General features: G+C 52.3%; 1 protein-coding gene across 2 annotated transcripts; it reads left to right on the top strand.

Moving 5' to 3' along the window:
* The first annotated feature begins 444 nt into the window (after positions 1-444).
* Positions 445-12,648, top strand: LOC128330510 (monocarboxylate transporter 13-like). Of its 2 annotated transcripts, none has more exons than XM_053263509.1 (5): positions 445-899; positions 6,337-6,551; positions 7,506-7,649; positions 9,061-9,834; positions 10,307-12,648. In XM_053263509.1, the coding sequence occupies exons 2-5, from the start codon at positions 6,341-6,343 to the stop codon at positions 10,576-10,578; spliced, it is 1,401 nt and encodes a 466-aa protein (XP_053119484.1). In that variant the 5' UTR covers positions 445-899; positions 6,337-6,340; the 3' UTR covers positions 10,579-12,648. The 2 variants fall into 2 exon arrangements, with proteins under 2 accessions (XP_053119484.1, XP_053119483.1); XM_053263508.1 differs by having other exon boundaries at positions 446-899; positions 6,333-6,551.
* Positions 12,649-13,222: the final 574 nt, after the last annotated feature.

Raw genomic sequence — 13,222 nt, 5'->3', positions numbered from 1 at the left:
ATTAACCATTTCTTGACCAGTGCAAACCTGAGTTCTGTCTCACTCTTTTTGCAAAGACACTTTCCCATTCCATGAGAACAAAGTAATTACAAAGCAGCTTTCAGAAAAGGCATTTCCCCCTCATTCCACAGCCATCTCTTGTGGGTGGCTGCCCCGGACACTGCTACTTCGAGGTAGACTGCCCCTGTCCTGGAAGTCCAATTTGGCTACCACTGCTGCGAATGTCAGAGGAAGCCCTGTTGATTCCGACCCTCTAGTCCGGCTCCCAATTTCGAAAGCGACGGCCGTGGTGAAGGTCACAGAGACCTGCCCCCAGCAACAGCTGGTGGCATTTCAGTAGGGCAGCAGCCTTGCCCTGCTGCGCCCGAAGCATCCCCAGCTACCCTGCACCTGTCGGACTGCAGCCCTCCTCTGCACCGTATCCATTCTGCAGGGGCTCGCCACCCACCCATCATCACCCCCAGACACAACAGCCAAAGGCAGCGGATGATGGGAGTTGTAGTCCTCCAACAATCTCCAGGGACCCACGTGTGAGCACCGAAAGCCTAGAGCACTTCCGAGCAAGCACGCATCCGGCCCGCTCCATTCCGCACCCCGCTCCCTCCTCCTCCTCAGCACCCTTCTTCTTCCATCTCAGAGCGGCTGCGCCTGGATCGCGACCTCCGCCGGCAGGAACCCGGTGAACGGGAGGGGCGGGGCTTATCCCAGGCAGGCTCCGCCCCTTTCTTTGGAATCCTGGAGCTGCAACATCGCGTCCGCCTCTTCGGCCCGCCGGAGGTCGCAAGTTCGAATCCCGGAGGCGGCGGCGGCGGCGGGGCGCCCAGCTCGCCCCCGGGGAGGAGAAGCGGGTGGCGGCGGTTGCCTTCGGGAAGAAAGGAGAGCCAGGACCACCCGGGCAGGTGCGTGTGGCGAGAGAGGTGGCCTTTCCGAGGCGGGGAGGGGCCTGTGGTCTGTGCTAGGGAGATGCTCAGGAAGCCGGGAGGCCCGCTGCGTTGCCAGAGAAACGTGATGTCCCTCCCGCCACCATCCTGCAGGAGCTGGGCATCATCTGCCTGCCTGCCTGCCTGCCCGCCCTCCCTCCGCTGGACTTTGCCCCGGCGGGAAAGGAGAGAGGAGGACCCTGGTTGGGAGGCAACAACAATGCATGCATCTCCCCTCCCCCCCCCCAGCCCGACTGCAGCCCTCCCTCTCCCCTTCGTAGCGGGTCTCTCCGCCCCGCTGCCTGCGTCCTCCTAGGGTCGCCCCGCCCCGCCCTCTCTTTACCCCCCTTGCAGTTCCTTTGGAGGAGGAGGGCATCGGGGTTGCCCGGCCTCTCCTGGCTCACCTGTTTGCAGGAGGGAGCTTCTTTGCTGCTGCTGCTGCAGCTGATCCAGAGGTGAATCTGTCCCCTGGGGAAACGGACCCTGCCCCCCCTCCCTCCACACCTTTTGTGGGCAGCAGATCCGGGGAAGCCGGAGAAGCAAGTCTTGGGGCGGTGATGACTGAGGAGGGGGCCCGCCCAGCTGCGAGGGATGAGCTGTCTTGGGTGCCCTGGGAGAGGCATTCCCAGTCGACTACAGCTCCCCGTCACAGTGGCCACAGGGAGTTGTAGTCCACCGACATCTGGGGACCCAAGGTTGGGGACCCCTGCCTTACTGGGCTGCACGTGGGGAGGACATAAGACCATCAGAACAGCCCTGCTGGCTCTGGCCCCTCGAGGAAGCCCATCTAGTCCAGCCTCCTGTTTCCCACAGTGGCCCGCCAGATGCCGCTGGGGAGCCCAGAGGAAGGGGGTCAGGGCTTGCCCCTCGCTTTCTCCTGCCGTTGCTCCCCTGCGACTGGTGGTATTTAGCGGCATCTTGCCTCTGAGGCTGGAGGTGGCCCACAGCCACCAGACTAGTAGCCATCCAGAGACCTGTCCTCCATGAATGTGACTAAGCCCCTTTTAAAGCCATCACCACACCCAGTGGCAGGTCATGCCATGGGAGGGGTCTGCCTCCTGGAAGACCTCCTATTGGCCTTCCTAACCCAGAAGGCTATTGGTTGTGCAGACCACCACTATTGGAAAAGGAGCCCACTTAGCAGGGGTCCTGGGAGGTAGCGTCAGAAGAGCCCCGAGGGCTCCATCCACCAAAGTATATCTGCAGAAGAAGCTGCCCTCTACTGAGTCTGACCCTGTCTAGCCCACTCTGACTGGCAGCAGCTCTCTACGGTTTAACAAGCTCCACCTGGAGATACGGCCAGGGAGGTAACCCTGGACACCCCAGCCCCCCCGGCACGAAAAGCACGTTCTCTCTCACTGAGCCACACCCCAGGTCGTTGGTTCCCACAGTGGCCCAGAAGATGCCTCTGGGAAGCTCACAAGCAGGGTGTGCAGGGCAGGCACCCGTCCACCACTGTTGCTCCTGTGTGACCAGTATTCAGTGGCGTAGAGAGAGCACGGCTAATAGGCCCGAGCAGACCTATCCCCTTCTGTCATGAATGTGTCTCCTCCCCTTTTTAAATCCATCCAAGTAAGCAGTTGTCGGCACATCTAGTGGCAGTGAGTTCCGGGTACAATTCTGTAGCGGTCTCCTTGGAACTGATGGAGCAGCAGAGGCTTTGATTCTGCTCAAGAGAGAGAGCTTGGAGACACATGCCTTCAGAGATCGCTTGGGCTGCCTTGCTTCCAGATGGGGGGGGCGGTGGGCGGCGGCGGGACTGTTTGCTAACATAACTGCATTTGTCAGGATGCTCCCCAAAGCAGAAGGTTCTGCGGGATCTTAAACTGTGCGCCGCTAACCAGACGCCCACACGCAGGCAGCTGCAACCCATCTAAGACTTCCTGAGAGAGCTACTTTCTCCAGAAAAGGAGGGGCTGAAAGGACACACCCTGGCCAGGCTTCCTGGTGTAACAAAGGGTTCCCTGCCCAGCTGCATCCTGCCTGCGAATCCGCACCATCATGTCACTGGTTGAATGAAAGCTTCCTTTCCTCGTGTACTTGTTAGGGAGGGAGGGAAGGAGAGATGGCTGAGATCCGCTCCCAGGACCTGAAACCCAGAACTTCTGGCTGCAGTTCCCCTGACAGATATGGGGTGGGGGGGCCCCAGGATTTGCCCACCCTCCATGCTAGGAAAAGCGAGCCAAAAAACAACAGCAACTGAAAAATCAGAGTCACGGCAATTAAGCAATAGATTCCCAACCCTGCTAAAAGTCCTTTCTGCCTCACAAGATGGGGGGGGGATTATGTTACTTAATAGTACTACTCGGGAGTTACTCTATAGGATGACTTCGTTTCAATAGGTGTACTCAGGTAATTTCGTCGGGAGCCTTGTAGTTGCCTCTTTTCCGAACTAAAGAGCCCCAGATGTTGTAACCTTGCCTTATAAGGAAGGTGCTCCAGGCACCTGATCATCTTGGTTACCCTCTTCTGCACCCTTCCAGCTCTACAACGTCCTCTTTAAGATATGGTGACGAGAACTGCACGCAGTACTCCAGATGTGCCCGCACCAGAGATTTATATAAGGGCATTATAATATTAGCATTTTTATTTTCAATCTCCTTCCTAATAATCTCTAGCATGGAATTGGCCTTTTTCACAGCTGTCACCCACTGAGTCAACGCTTTCAATGAGCTGTCCACCATGACCCCGAGTTCTTTCTCCTGGTCAGTCACCGACAGCTCAGATCCCATCAGCGTATATGTGAAGTTGGATTTTTTTTTAAATACACAATAAATGTGCATCACTTTACACTTGCTTACATGGAAACGCATTTGCCATTTTGTCCCCCCGTTTGGAGAGATCCTTTTGGAGCTCCTCACAATCTGGTTTGGACTTCACGACACTAAATAGTTTAGTGTTATCTGCAAATTTGGCCACTTGGCTGGTCACCCCACCTTCTAGATCATTTATGAACCAGTTAAAGCATACTGGTCCACTCCCTGGACAGATCCTTGGGGGGAATCCCACTTCTTTCTTTACTAGGTAAAGATTAAGGACTAATCAACCTGAGAATTAGCACACTGAGGAGCAGACGTGCTGATAGCAGAGTCCAGAGCCTGCCAGGATTTATATGGCAATGAGGAAACAGACAAAAATAGCCAAGGGAGCTTGCTGATGGTGATGATGCAGGAGGAAAGGGAAAGTGTCTGCCCCTAAAATAGGTCCAGTCCAATGACTGGGATGAGGTCAGGAAAAGTCCCAAGTAGCTGGCAAATGGACAGAGACCTGGCCATCCTAAAAACATGAATTTAGCAAACTGGGGCCCTGGTTGAAGAGGGAGACAATAGTGACTTGAGTCCAGTAGCTGTCTAGGATTGTTTGGGACTTGAGTTCTGAAGTCAAACAAGATAGTTTAAGAAGGAGAAAAAAGGATGAAGGGATGAGTTAGCAGCTATGAATTAGAAGTTGGGAATTGAGGGGACTCGGTGGTTTTCATCTTGAAGAGAAGAGAAGGAGGCATTGAGACTCTGGACCTGGTGAGTTAAAGAGTTTCAAAGAAAAGAATAGTTAATGTCTCTGTGAAGGAATGAGGCCCAAACCTCCTCTTGGAGTTTTTGAAATTTTTGTATGTATACTCCCTATGTTGTAGAAGCTGTGCAGGGGTCCAAAGTTCACAGATGCTGCTCTGCAGTTTGGTTGGAGAGGGAAAGGGTTTTAATTTTTACTTAACTTAAAAACTTAATTAACTTAATTTTTGAAGGGTTTGATTTGATTGCATATGTTTTTAAAAAAAAGACCCAGAGAGAACTTGAGTTTGAATTGATGGGTTTGTTTATCAAAACTAGAGGGGGGCAGAGAATTAAAAAAAGAAGGAAGTGTTAAAGGTGGCATTAGGGCTGAGTACGAGTAAGACCCAGAGAGACACCCGCTGGAACAGTGAAGAGACAAGCAGGCAGCAGGAGAAAGTTGCCAGGGGCCCAGGGCTTGAAACTGCGGAGCTGCAGCCGAGGAAAGGCAGAAACGACTAGGTGGTGGTAGTGAGCCTGCCCCACTGCAGAGGCAAGAAGGGAGCTTTGGGAGAAGCTGTCCTTGGCACTCCTTTTGAGGCTGTTGCTGTGCCTAGTTTGCATGGGCTATTGGTCTTGCTTTTTAGTCCCCTAAATTCCCAACTTCTTTGCTTTCTTTGTGCATTTGCTCAACCTGAATTTCTTCTCCTTTTTTTAAAAAAAAACTGGTTGTTACTGCACTCTTTGGAACTAAGAAGATTTGGAACCAAGTAAAACTTTTCTTTTCTTTTCTTAAAAACTGTTTCAGTGGTGTGTCTGTCAATTGTTTTCCCCACCCTTCGTGCCTAAATAACCACTCTGCTTTCTTGTAAAGCTGAGGGACAGAGGCTTCAGAGCCTGGGTGGTAGGATCAGTCGGAAGAACTCTACCTGGTGGCAGGGAGCAGTACCCTCCGCAGTCGTCCATAGGGGTTCCCAGCTTTGGGTCTCCAGATGTTGTTGGACTACAGCTCCCATCATCTCTTGGGCCATTCTGTTGGAACATAGGAAGCTGCCATATACTGAGTCAGACCCTTGGTCCATCTCTCTCAGTATTGTCTACCCGGACTGGCAGCGGCTTCTCCAAGGTTGCAGGCAGGAATCTCTCTCAGCCCTGTCTTGGAGATGCTGCCAGGGAGGGAACTTGGAACCGAGATGCTCTTCCTAGAGTGGCTCCATCCCCAAGGGGAATATCTGACAGTGCTCACACTTCTAGTCTCCCTTTCGTATACAACCAGGGTGGATCCTGCTTAGCTTAAGGGGACAAGTCATGCTTGCTACCACAAGACCAGCTCTCTTCCCAACGACATCTGAGGACCCAAGGCTGGGAATCCCTGGCTCAGAACAGGAACTTAGGTATGAAAATCATACCTAAATTAAGGATTCATCCTCATCTCCCGGTTGTGAGCTTCCCAGAGGCATTTGTGGGGGGAAAGGGTGTTGGACTAGATAGGCCTCCTGGGGCCAGATCCAGAGCTCTTCTTATGTTCTTATGATGATGATGATTACTGTGGTTTGATAAACTTCTATCCTTTTGCTGGAAAGGCTTTTAATGTTGGAGCCTGAACTATGGTGATGGCTTTTATCTCACATCGGGTGGCCAACCTGAGGCGCTCTGGCTATTGCTGGACTACAACTCCCATCACCCCCTGCCATAATAAATTGTGGTGGGGTGATGGGAGGTGTAGTCCAGCAACTGCCAGAGAGCCTCGGGTTGGCCACCCCTGATCTGTTTGTTCTCTGAAATATATTCTGGGGTAAAAGTGTGTTACTGTTCCTAACACCTCCAGCTGGCAGCGGAAAGGCCAAGCCCGGTTCCAGGAAAGAGCTGGGTAAGTGTGTGGACGGTCACTCCAGTTATTCTGAACCCCCTCTCTTCCTTTCAGTTAGATCCATGCCAGCCCATGCAGTGGTTCACCCCGAGCCCCCTGATGGAGGCTGGGGGTGGATGATCGTCCTGGCAGGTTTTGTGCAGTCGGCCCTGGTCTTTGGGGTCATCCGCTCCTTCGGGGTCTTCTTTGTGGAGTTCGTGGCCTACTTTGATGAGCTGTCCCGTCGCATCTCCTGGATCACCTCCATCGGGATAGCCGTGCAGCAGTTTGCTAGTGAGTGGCGGTGGGGGAGCGGGCAGCATCTCGGGGGCAGGAGGCCAATGTGTGGAGGGGCTCCTCTCTCAGTGAGGAATTGGAGTATCTAAGCAAGCTGGTCCCGTACTACCTTCTGCTGAAAATGGCCACTGCTGCTGACATTGTTCTCCTGTGTGTGCTGAAAACTGCCAGTCAGCTCCCTCCCTCCCTCCCCATTGGCTGTGATGCTATGATGTCATGGAAGCGTTGAGAAACATTTTAGACCTCCGAGGTCTCTTCTAACTCTAAAATTCTGACTTGCTATAATGCTGGAGGGGGGAGAGTTGGTGATAGGTAGAACCGCAACCTTTGACTAATTAGAACAGGTGCTAAAAAGATATTCCTAATTAATATTGTATTTTTTAAAATGTTAATTGGTTTTAACGCAAGTACTCATGAATCTGCAGACGGTAGGGATTATTTTAGGAGAGGCATTCCCGCTTCACTTTCAGACAGGAAGGAATGCCTCGACATATATGTGCATCATCTAAGACCAAAGCATACTGTACTTCCCCCCTTCAAAACTATAGTTTTGTTATATGGAAATTTATGCAATTCGATCGCTCAGCTATGAAATGGGTCCTCAAACTTGGGTCCCCAAATGTTGATGGACCACAACTCCCATCATCCCCAGCAACAATGACTGAAGCTGATTTGTTGGGAGTTGCAAGGAATGATTGGAGCTGTAGTCAAACAATATTTGGGGACTTCCTGAACTATGATTTGTTTAACTGAATAAGACACCTAGTGATTTATCACAAAAATGGGAGGCTAGTAGGAAGGGGTGAGGTCCATATTGCCCTCGAATTAATAATAATAATAATAATAAGAGAGACCTTAATTGCCCTCAGCATTTGTTGTGTTCTGAATCACTCTCTTAATTGTTGCTTCTCCCATGGAAATTCACCAGCCGGGGTTCCTCATCCTTTGCAGGTCCGGTGGGTAGTGCCCTGAGCACTCGCTATGGGGCCCGCCCCGTCATCATGGCCGGTGGGTTCTTCTCGGGCTTGGGGCTTTTGTTGGCTTCATTTGCCACTAGCCTGGCTCACCTGTATCTCTGCATTGGGCTGCTCTCAGGTAAGTTCTGCTTGGAGGGGCTCTCCATCCACATATCCCTCTGCAAACACTGTCTAAATATTCCTGCACCCAAATGACCCACATTCTGCATTGGGAATGTTGCAGCCAGTTTAGCCAATCTGTAACTTTCTGCTTGGTTGGCATAATCCAGAGTTTCTCAGACATGGATCCCTGGATGTTGTTGCACTACAACTCCCATCAGCCTTGGTAGGGATATTCCGAACCTGTTTGACATCGAACTGGTTTGGTTCGATGGCTCAATAGCGGACCGAAACCCCATCCCACCCAGTTCGGTTTGATATCGAGCCAAACCCCCCGGCCTCTGTGTGTGTGTGTGTGTGTGTGTGTGTGTGTGTGTGTGTGTGTGTGTTCCTAATAAATAAATAAATAAACGGGGGAGATTTTGGGGTGCACGGAACCAAACATGTCCGGTTCGTGTCCAGTCTGGACTCAAACCAAACCGGGCAATCCGGTTTTCTGCACACCCCTAATCCTTGGCCATTGTGGCTAAGGATGATGGGAGTTGTAGTGCAACAACCTCCAGGGACCCATGTTTGAGAAGCCACAGTATAATCAATTCTGGGTCAGTTCAGACGATACTTTCCCCCAGAACTGACCCACATGGTTAAAAAGGGGACCCACATCACAACTTTTGTCTTTTGCTGATATCCCAATATCTTCTCCATTCCTTCATTGCATCGGGGGGGGGGGTGATTGTCCAAATGTCTGATCTCTACATAGGTTCTAGATTGTACCAACTTAAATTAGTATTTGAGTGTGGCGTGTGTGATTTGGATAGTCCATCCCCCACCCATGATAAAGAAACGTGCCGAAGGAGGTTGTGAAAGATGTCATGGGAATGTGCCCCCCTTTTAATCGTGTGGGCTGGGAACATATTCTCTGACCCGGTGGGCCTCTACTTTGAGATTCAATGTACGGAGACCTTTGTGGGAAAGATTGGAGGAATGGGAAGAGAGTGGGCGTGGAGATATAGCAGGTCCTCAGAAAAAATGACGGCAGCCGCCTGAGGGGACAGTGGGATAGGCTAGGAAGAAACACGGTTCAAGATGGCTGCCACAAGGAAATGGCAGTCTCTTTCAAAATGGCCACCACGAGCCAAAGAAGGTCCGAAAGGGAGCTGCGGCTTCAATTCCAAAATGGCTGCCCTACGTCAAGGCCCCAGTGACCCTTGTAGAAAGCAACAGCTGGGCCTCAGTGGTAACTAGGTGAAGGAAGGAGGCCTGATTGCCAGTATGTGGCGTACAGCTGCCCTTGTGGCGTGGGGAACCGCTGCCAGAGAGGCGACCGTCTTGAAATGGAGTCTATTTGTTGCCCATAGTGACATGGCTTGGGTGCAGGGAACCCCAAAGAGGGAGCAGATGCTGCAGCCATGGGGTCTTTCTCTTGGCAGGTTTCGGCTGGGCCTTGGTCTTCACCCCCTCCATGGCCTCCTTGGCCCGTTACTTCTGGAAGCGCCGGACGTTAGCCACGAGCCTGGCCTTGACTGGCGTGGGCCTCTCTTCATTTGCCTTCTCCCCGCTCTTCCAACTCCTGGTGGACACGTATGCTTGGCGCGGGGCCCTGATGATCGTGGCCGGCGTCTCCTTCAACCTGATCGTTTGCGGGGCCCTCATCCGCCCCCTGACCCTGAAGGAGGACCTGCTTGACCCCGCGAGAGGCGAGCCGGAGGAGTTGTGCCTGCAGAAGTTCTCCTCCCTCTTCGGGCTGCACCTCTTGTCTCACTGGCCCTTCATGCGGTTCGTCTTTGCCGTCACCCTCATCAACACGGGGTATTTCATCCCCTACGTCCACTTGGTTGCCCATGCGAGAGAGCTGGGTTTCGATGAGTACCAGGCAGCCTTCGTGATGTCTGTGGCGGCCGTGGCTGACCTGTTTGGACGCCTCTTCTCCGGCTGGCTGGGAAACTGCAAGGCTTTCCGCCTGCTCCACATTTTGGTGGCCTGGACGTCTCTGACAGGCGTCGCCTTGCTGCTGATCCCGTGTGGCCGTGACTACCTGGTTCTGGTGGCCATTAGCCTTTGCTATGGCTTCTTCTCGGGAGCCCTTACCCCCGTGGTCTTCTCCATCATTCCCGAAATTGTGGGCATTGGGAACATCTTCACTTCCATGGGGTTGCTGCAAATGATAGAGAGCATTGGGGGCCTGTTGGGGGCCCCACTCTCAGGTAAGTAGCACTCCTAACACATTGTTTGCTTTCCCCAGAACTTAATGTATCCAGGGTCCAAATTCCAAACTGGCACAACTTGTAAAATAATCAAAAGGGTCCCTGAGCATGTGCAGAATGTGTGTGCCTCTCCACAAAAAGCCAGAGTCCATTTTCTACATACTTGGGCTTGCTTTCAGCTCTGGTGGGGCTGCAGCCCTGGACATGATCCAGCCCAAGTTAAGAACTAATTGTTTGAAGGCCCTAATGAGTATATATTCCAGGTTTGTCTAGACATCTATGTTCTAGACCAGGGATTCTCAACATTGGGTTCCCAGATGTTGTTGGACTTCAGCTCCCATAATCCCCAACCAAAGGCCACTGGGGATTATGAGAGTTGAAGTCCGATAACATCTGGGGACCCAATGTTGAGAATCCTTATTCTAGACAGTTCTAGGTCACTCAATTTTCTCTGTCTCTCTCTCTTTTCCAGGTTGGCTGAGGGATGTCACAGGAGACTACGTTGCCTCTTTCTTAGCTGCCGGTTCCTTCATGCTGGCTGGAAGCCTCGTTCTGGTGACTTTGCCCAACTTCTTCACCTGTCTGGCCTCCTGCACATTGCGAGAACCTGAGACCAAGGTGGAGTCTGTTGAAGTTGGTGCTCCCTTAGCGTCGGCACCGGTGCCAGTGGTGGTTCTCTCTCCCCATGATTGCCACCCCTACAAGGTCATGCCTGAGACGGAGAAGCCCCCATCCAAGAGCTGACACTCAAGGGTGCCATCCTGAGGAACCCAAGATGGCAGCAGAGTCCAGACTGGAGTGGCAGTGATTGCCACTGTTGGGATAGGGGTAAAGAGTTTATCTTCCAGGGAGCAGTGATTGCTGATACCGACAGGCCAGCCAGAAACCCAGCCATGCAGCTGCTGGTAGGATATTCACACACCTGTGCCTTTGACATTCTGCCTTTTCTCTGGCCCACCCAACTAGGCCAGTGCACAAAAGCGGGTGTCTTGTGGAGCGCTATATCGGAGTACGTCTTGGGTCCCAGCAGAGGGGCCGCTGATGCAAACTTCACTAACTGCCACGCCCAGTGCTTCCACTCCAGCAGAGGGGCTCTCCTGCCCTCGGCTGCTGTCGAACTTCCATCCCACCCCCTGCATTCCCATTTTAACCAGCATCCCCAGGAGCTTGCTGGGAGGGGTGGCATTCCTGGCAGGTCAAGATGGCTGGGAAGGGAGAATTCCCTTCTCCCCAGCTGTCTCTTCCAGTACTGGGGAAGCTACAAATTAGTGTCCCTCCGCCCTCCCCCCACCAACATAGAGATGGCACGAAGCGTAGGCTGCTGTTTCACTTGCGAGCCACCGACTACAACCCTGGATACGGATGGCGGCACCGCTAACCCCTCATTTCAGCAGCATCTTGCTGGGAACAGGCGGCAGCCCCTTGAGGAGGCAGGAGCTGTTCCCCCTGGGCTGAAGGCAGAAGGCACACCCCCCACAGCAAGAGCAGAGGGCTGCATGGTCCACAGAGCCCCTCTGCTGCAGGGTCCAGTCCGGGAGGGTGCACGGAAGCCGCTGGGCTGCCAGCCAGCAGAATGACGGTCTGCACGCACAGGGCCCTCTGCAGAGACTCTTGTCCGGGGAAGGCCCTGGCGTGGCTTCCAGAGGGCTGTAGCGCCACTAGCTCCTCCCTGGGAGTATGCTGGTGTCGGGCCCATTCACATGGTTATAATTGGGGAACTGTGTCCGTTCCCGACTTGTGATCGTGTGCCAAGGAAAAAGCAAGGCAGGAGCGGGAGGAAGGGACCATCTGAAGGAGAGTTGGGCTGGACGGGGTTCTCGCCTACCTTGGCAAAGTGCTGGGTACGAGAGCTGGGGGAGCACAGCGCCATCCTGCTCAGCAATCTCTCTCGGGCGGTCACTTCCTTCCCCTCGGGTGTTGCTTTTCCCCTTGCACACGATCACAGAATGGGAGCACATTCAGTTCCCCAACTAGGATAGAACGCCTGTAATTATGATCATGTGCGCCTCCACACTGGGCCTTCTCCCACGGGGATACACACATGCACACACACACACACACACTGGTGTCCCCCCACCCCGCAACTTGCCATGCTCTGGGCCTGCCCCTGTCTGAAAGCACCAGTCCGGCTGCTCCACAGATGCCCTCCTTGTTCTCCATCAGCCCACGGTGGGTCAGTACCTTTTCAGGTGTGGCCATTTTCAGAAGCTGGCATGGGAGAACCTGAGTTGGGTGGCAAACGGGTCTTGTGAATGCTGCACTGTGCCCAGGTTAGGAGTTTGTGCAGGTTGGAACAAGTTCAGGGGGAGTTGTGTTGGTGCACACTCGCTGGGGGCATGTTAAAGATGTGGCAAAATCCTTGGGAAATTCAACACAGCCTTTTGACTTGTGCTTGGACCTCCCTTTTGTTCCATTTTGTAAGCACCAGAGGTCCAAACTGCAAACCTCACTCAGTTCATAGACCATTGAAAGGTCTTTCTCTTCCCCCCCACCCGCCCACAACAGACTGCTTAGAAGCATCTCTGCTTCTGTCCCCCACCCCACTCTGTTGCACAATCATGGGATCAATTTCATAATTTTCTAAGGAGAGCTCATTTTCTTGGGAGAGCAAGGAAAACCTGGCTTAAAAGAAGTAGCAGGTGAATTAGTTTTAGGTCCAAACATGCAGTGTTTGTGTGGTATGGGTTTTTAAGGATAAAACCAAGATGCTTTATCTTTTTTAAAAACTCTGAAGTCTTTAAAAATGTTACCACTTATTTTTTACTTAATAAGTTAAAATGTCTGTGAAATAAAATTATAAGAGATCAACAGCAAGAGTGGATTGGGCCCTCATTTTGCCTTTAGGGCTGTGTTCACTGCCAGTCCTTGAGAGAAGAGCTGGGGACCAGCGGGAGAAGCGGAAACATCTGCATTCCACAGGAAGGAGCACTGAGCATTTGACCGGTCAAATAATGGCCGAGTGTTTTTAAAGCATTAACTGCTCTTAAAATGATAGAAAAAGATACTTTGGACACTAAATGGCTTGATACTTGGCGCCAACTGCGAACATAACTCAAGTTCCAGGGTATTTAAGGTCCAGGGTGCTTATGAGAGCACCTCCGTTGTCATGAACCTTAATGCCTATTAAGATCATCTGGGGAGGTCTGGTTACGGTGTTGCCAGCAGCTCATCTAGAGGCAGTCAACTCAGGGCGGGGCCTTCTCTGTGGCTGCCCCTTTGGAATGCACTCTCTGTCGAAATAAGAACTTCCCCATCTCTGATTTCTTTTTAAAAGATAAGACACACCTGTTTTCTCAGGCTTTTAATTGCAATTAAACTGTTTAATTGTTTTTATCCTGTGAAATCTTGTTTCACTCTGTGAATTTTTTAAATTGTTTTTATTCTGTGA

The sequence above is a fragment of the Hemicordylus capensis genome, chromosome 6 (assembly GCF_027244095.1).
Source record: "Hemicordylus capensis ecotype Gifberg chromosome 6, rHemCap1.1.pri, whole genome shotgun sequence".
Classification (NCBI taxonomy): Eukaryota; Metazoa; Chordata; class Lepidosauria; order Squamata; family Cordylidae; genus Hemicordylus; species Hemicordylus capensis.
The sequence above is the reverse complement of the archived record's forward strand: the minus strand, read 5'-3'. Positions and strand labels throughout refer to the sequence as shown.

Excerpts from the sequence above, each read along its gene's own strand:
- LOC128330510 (XM_053263509.1), top strand. The coding sequence starts at position 6,341 with ATGCCAGCCCATGCAGTGGTTCACCCCGAGCCCCCTGATGGAGGCTGG. Across the intron at positions 6,552-7,505 it reads AGCCGTGCAGCAGTTTGCTA|GTCCGGTGGGTAGTGCCCTG; the intron begins GTGAGTGGCGGT and ends CATCCTTTGCAG. Across the intron at positions 7,650-9,060 it reads CTGCATTGGGCTGCTCTCAG|GTTTCGGCTGGGCCTTGGTC; the intron begins GTAAGTTCTGCT and ends TTCTCTTGGCAG.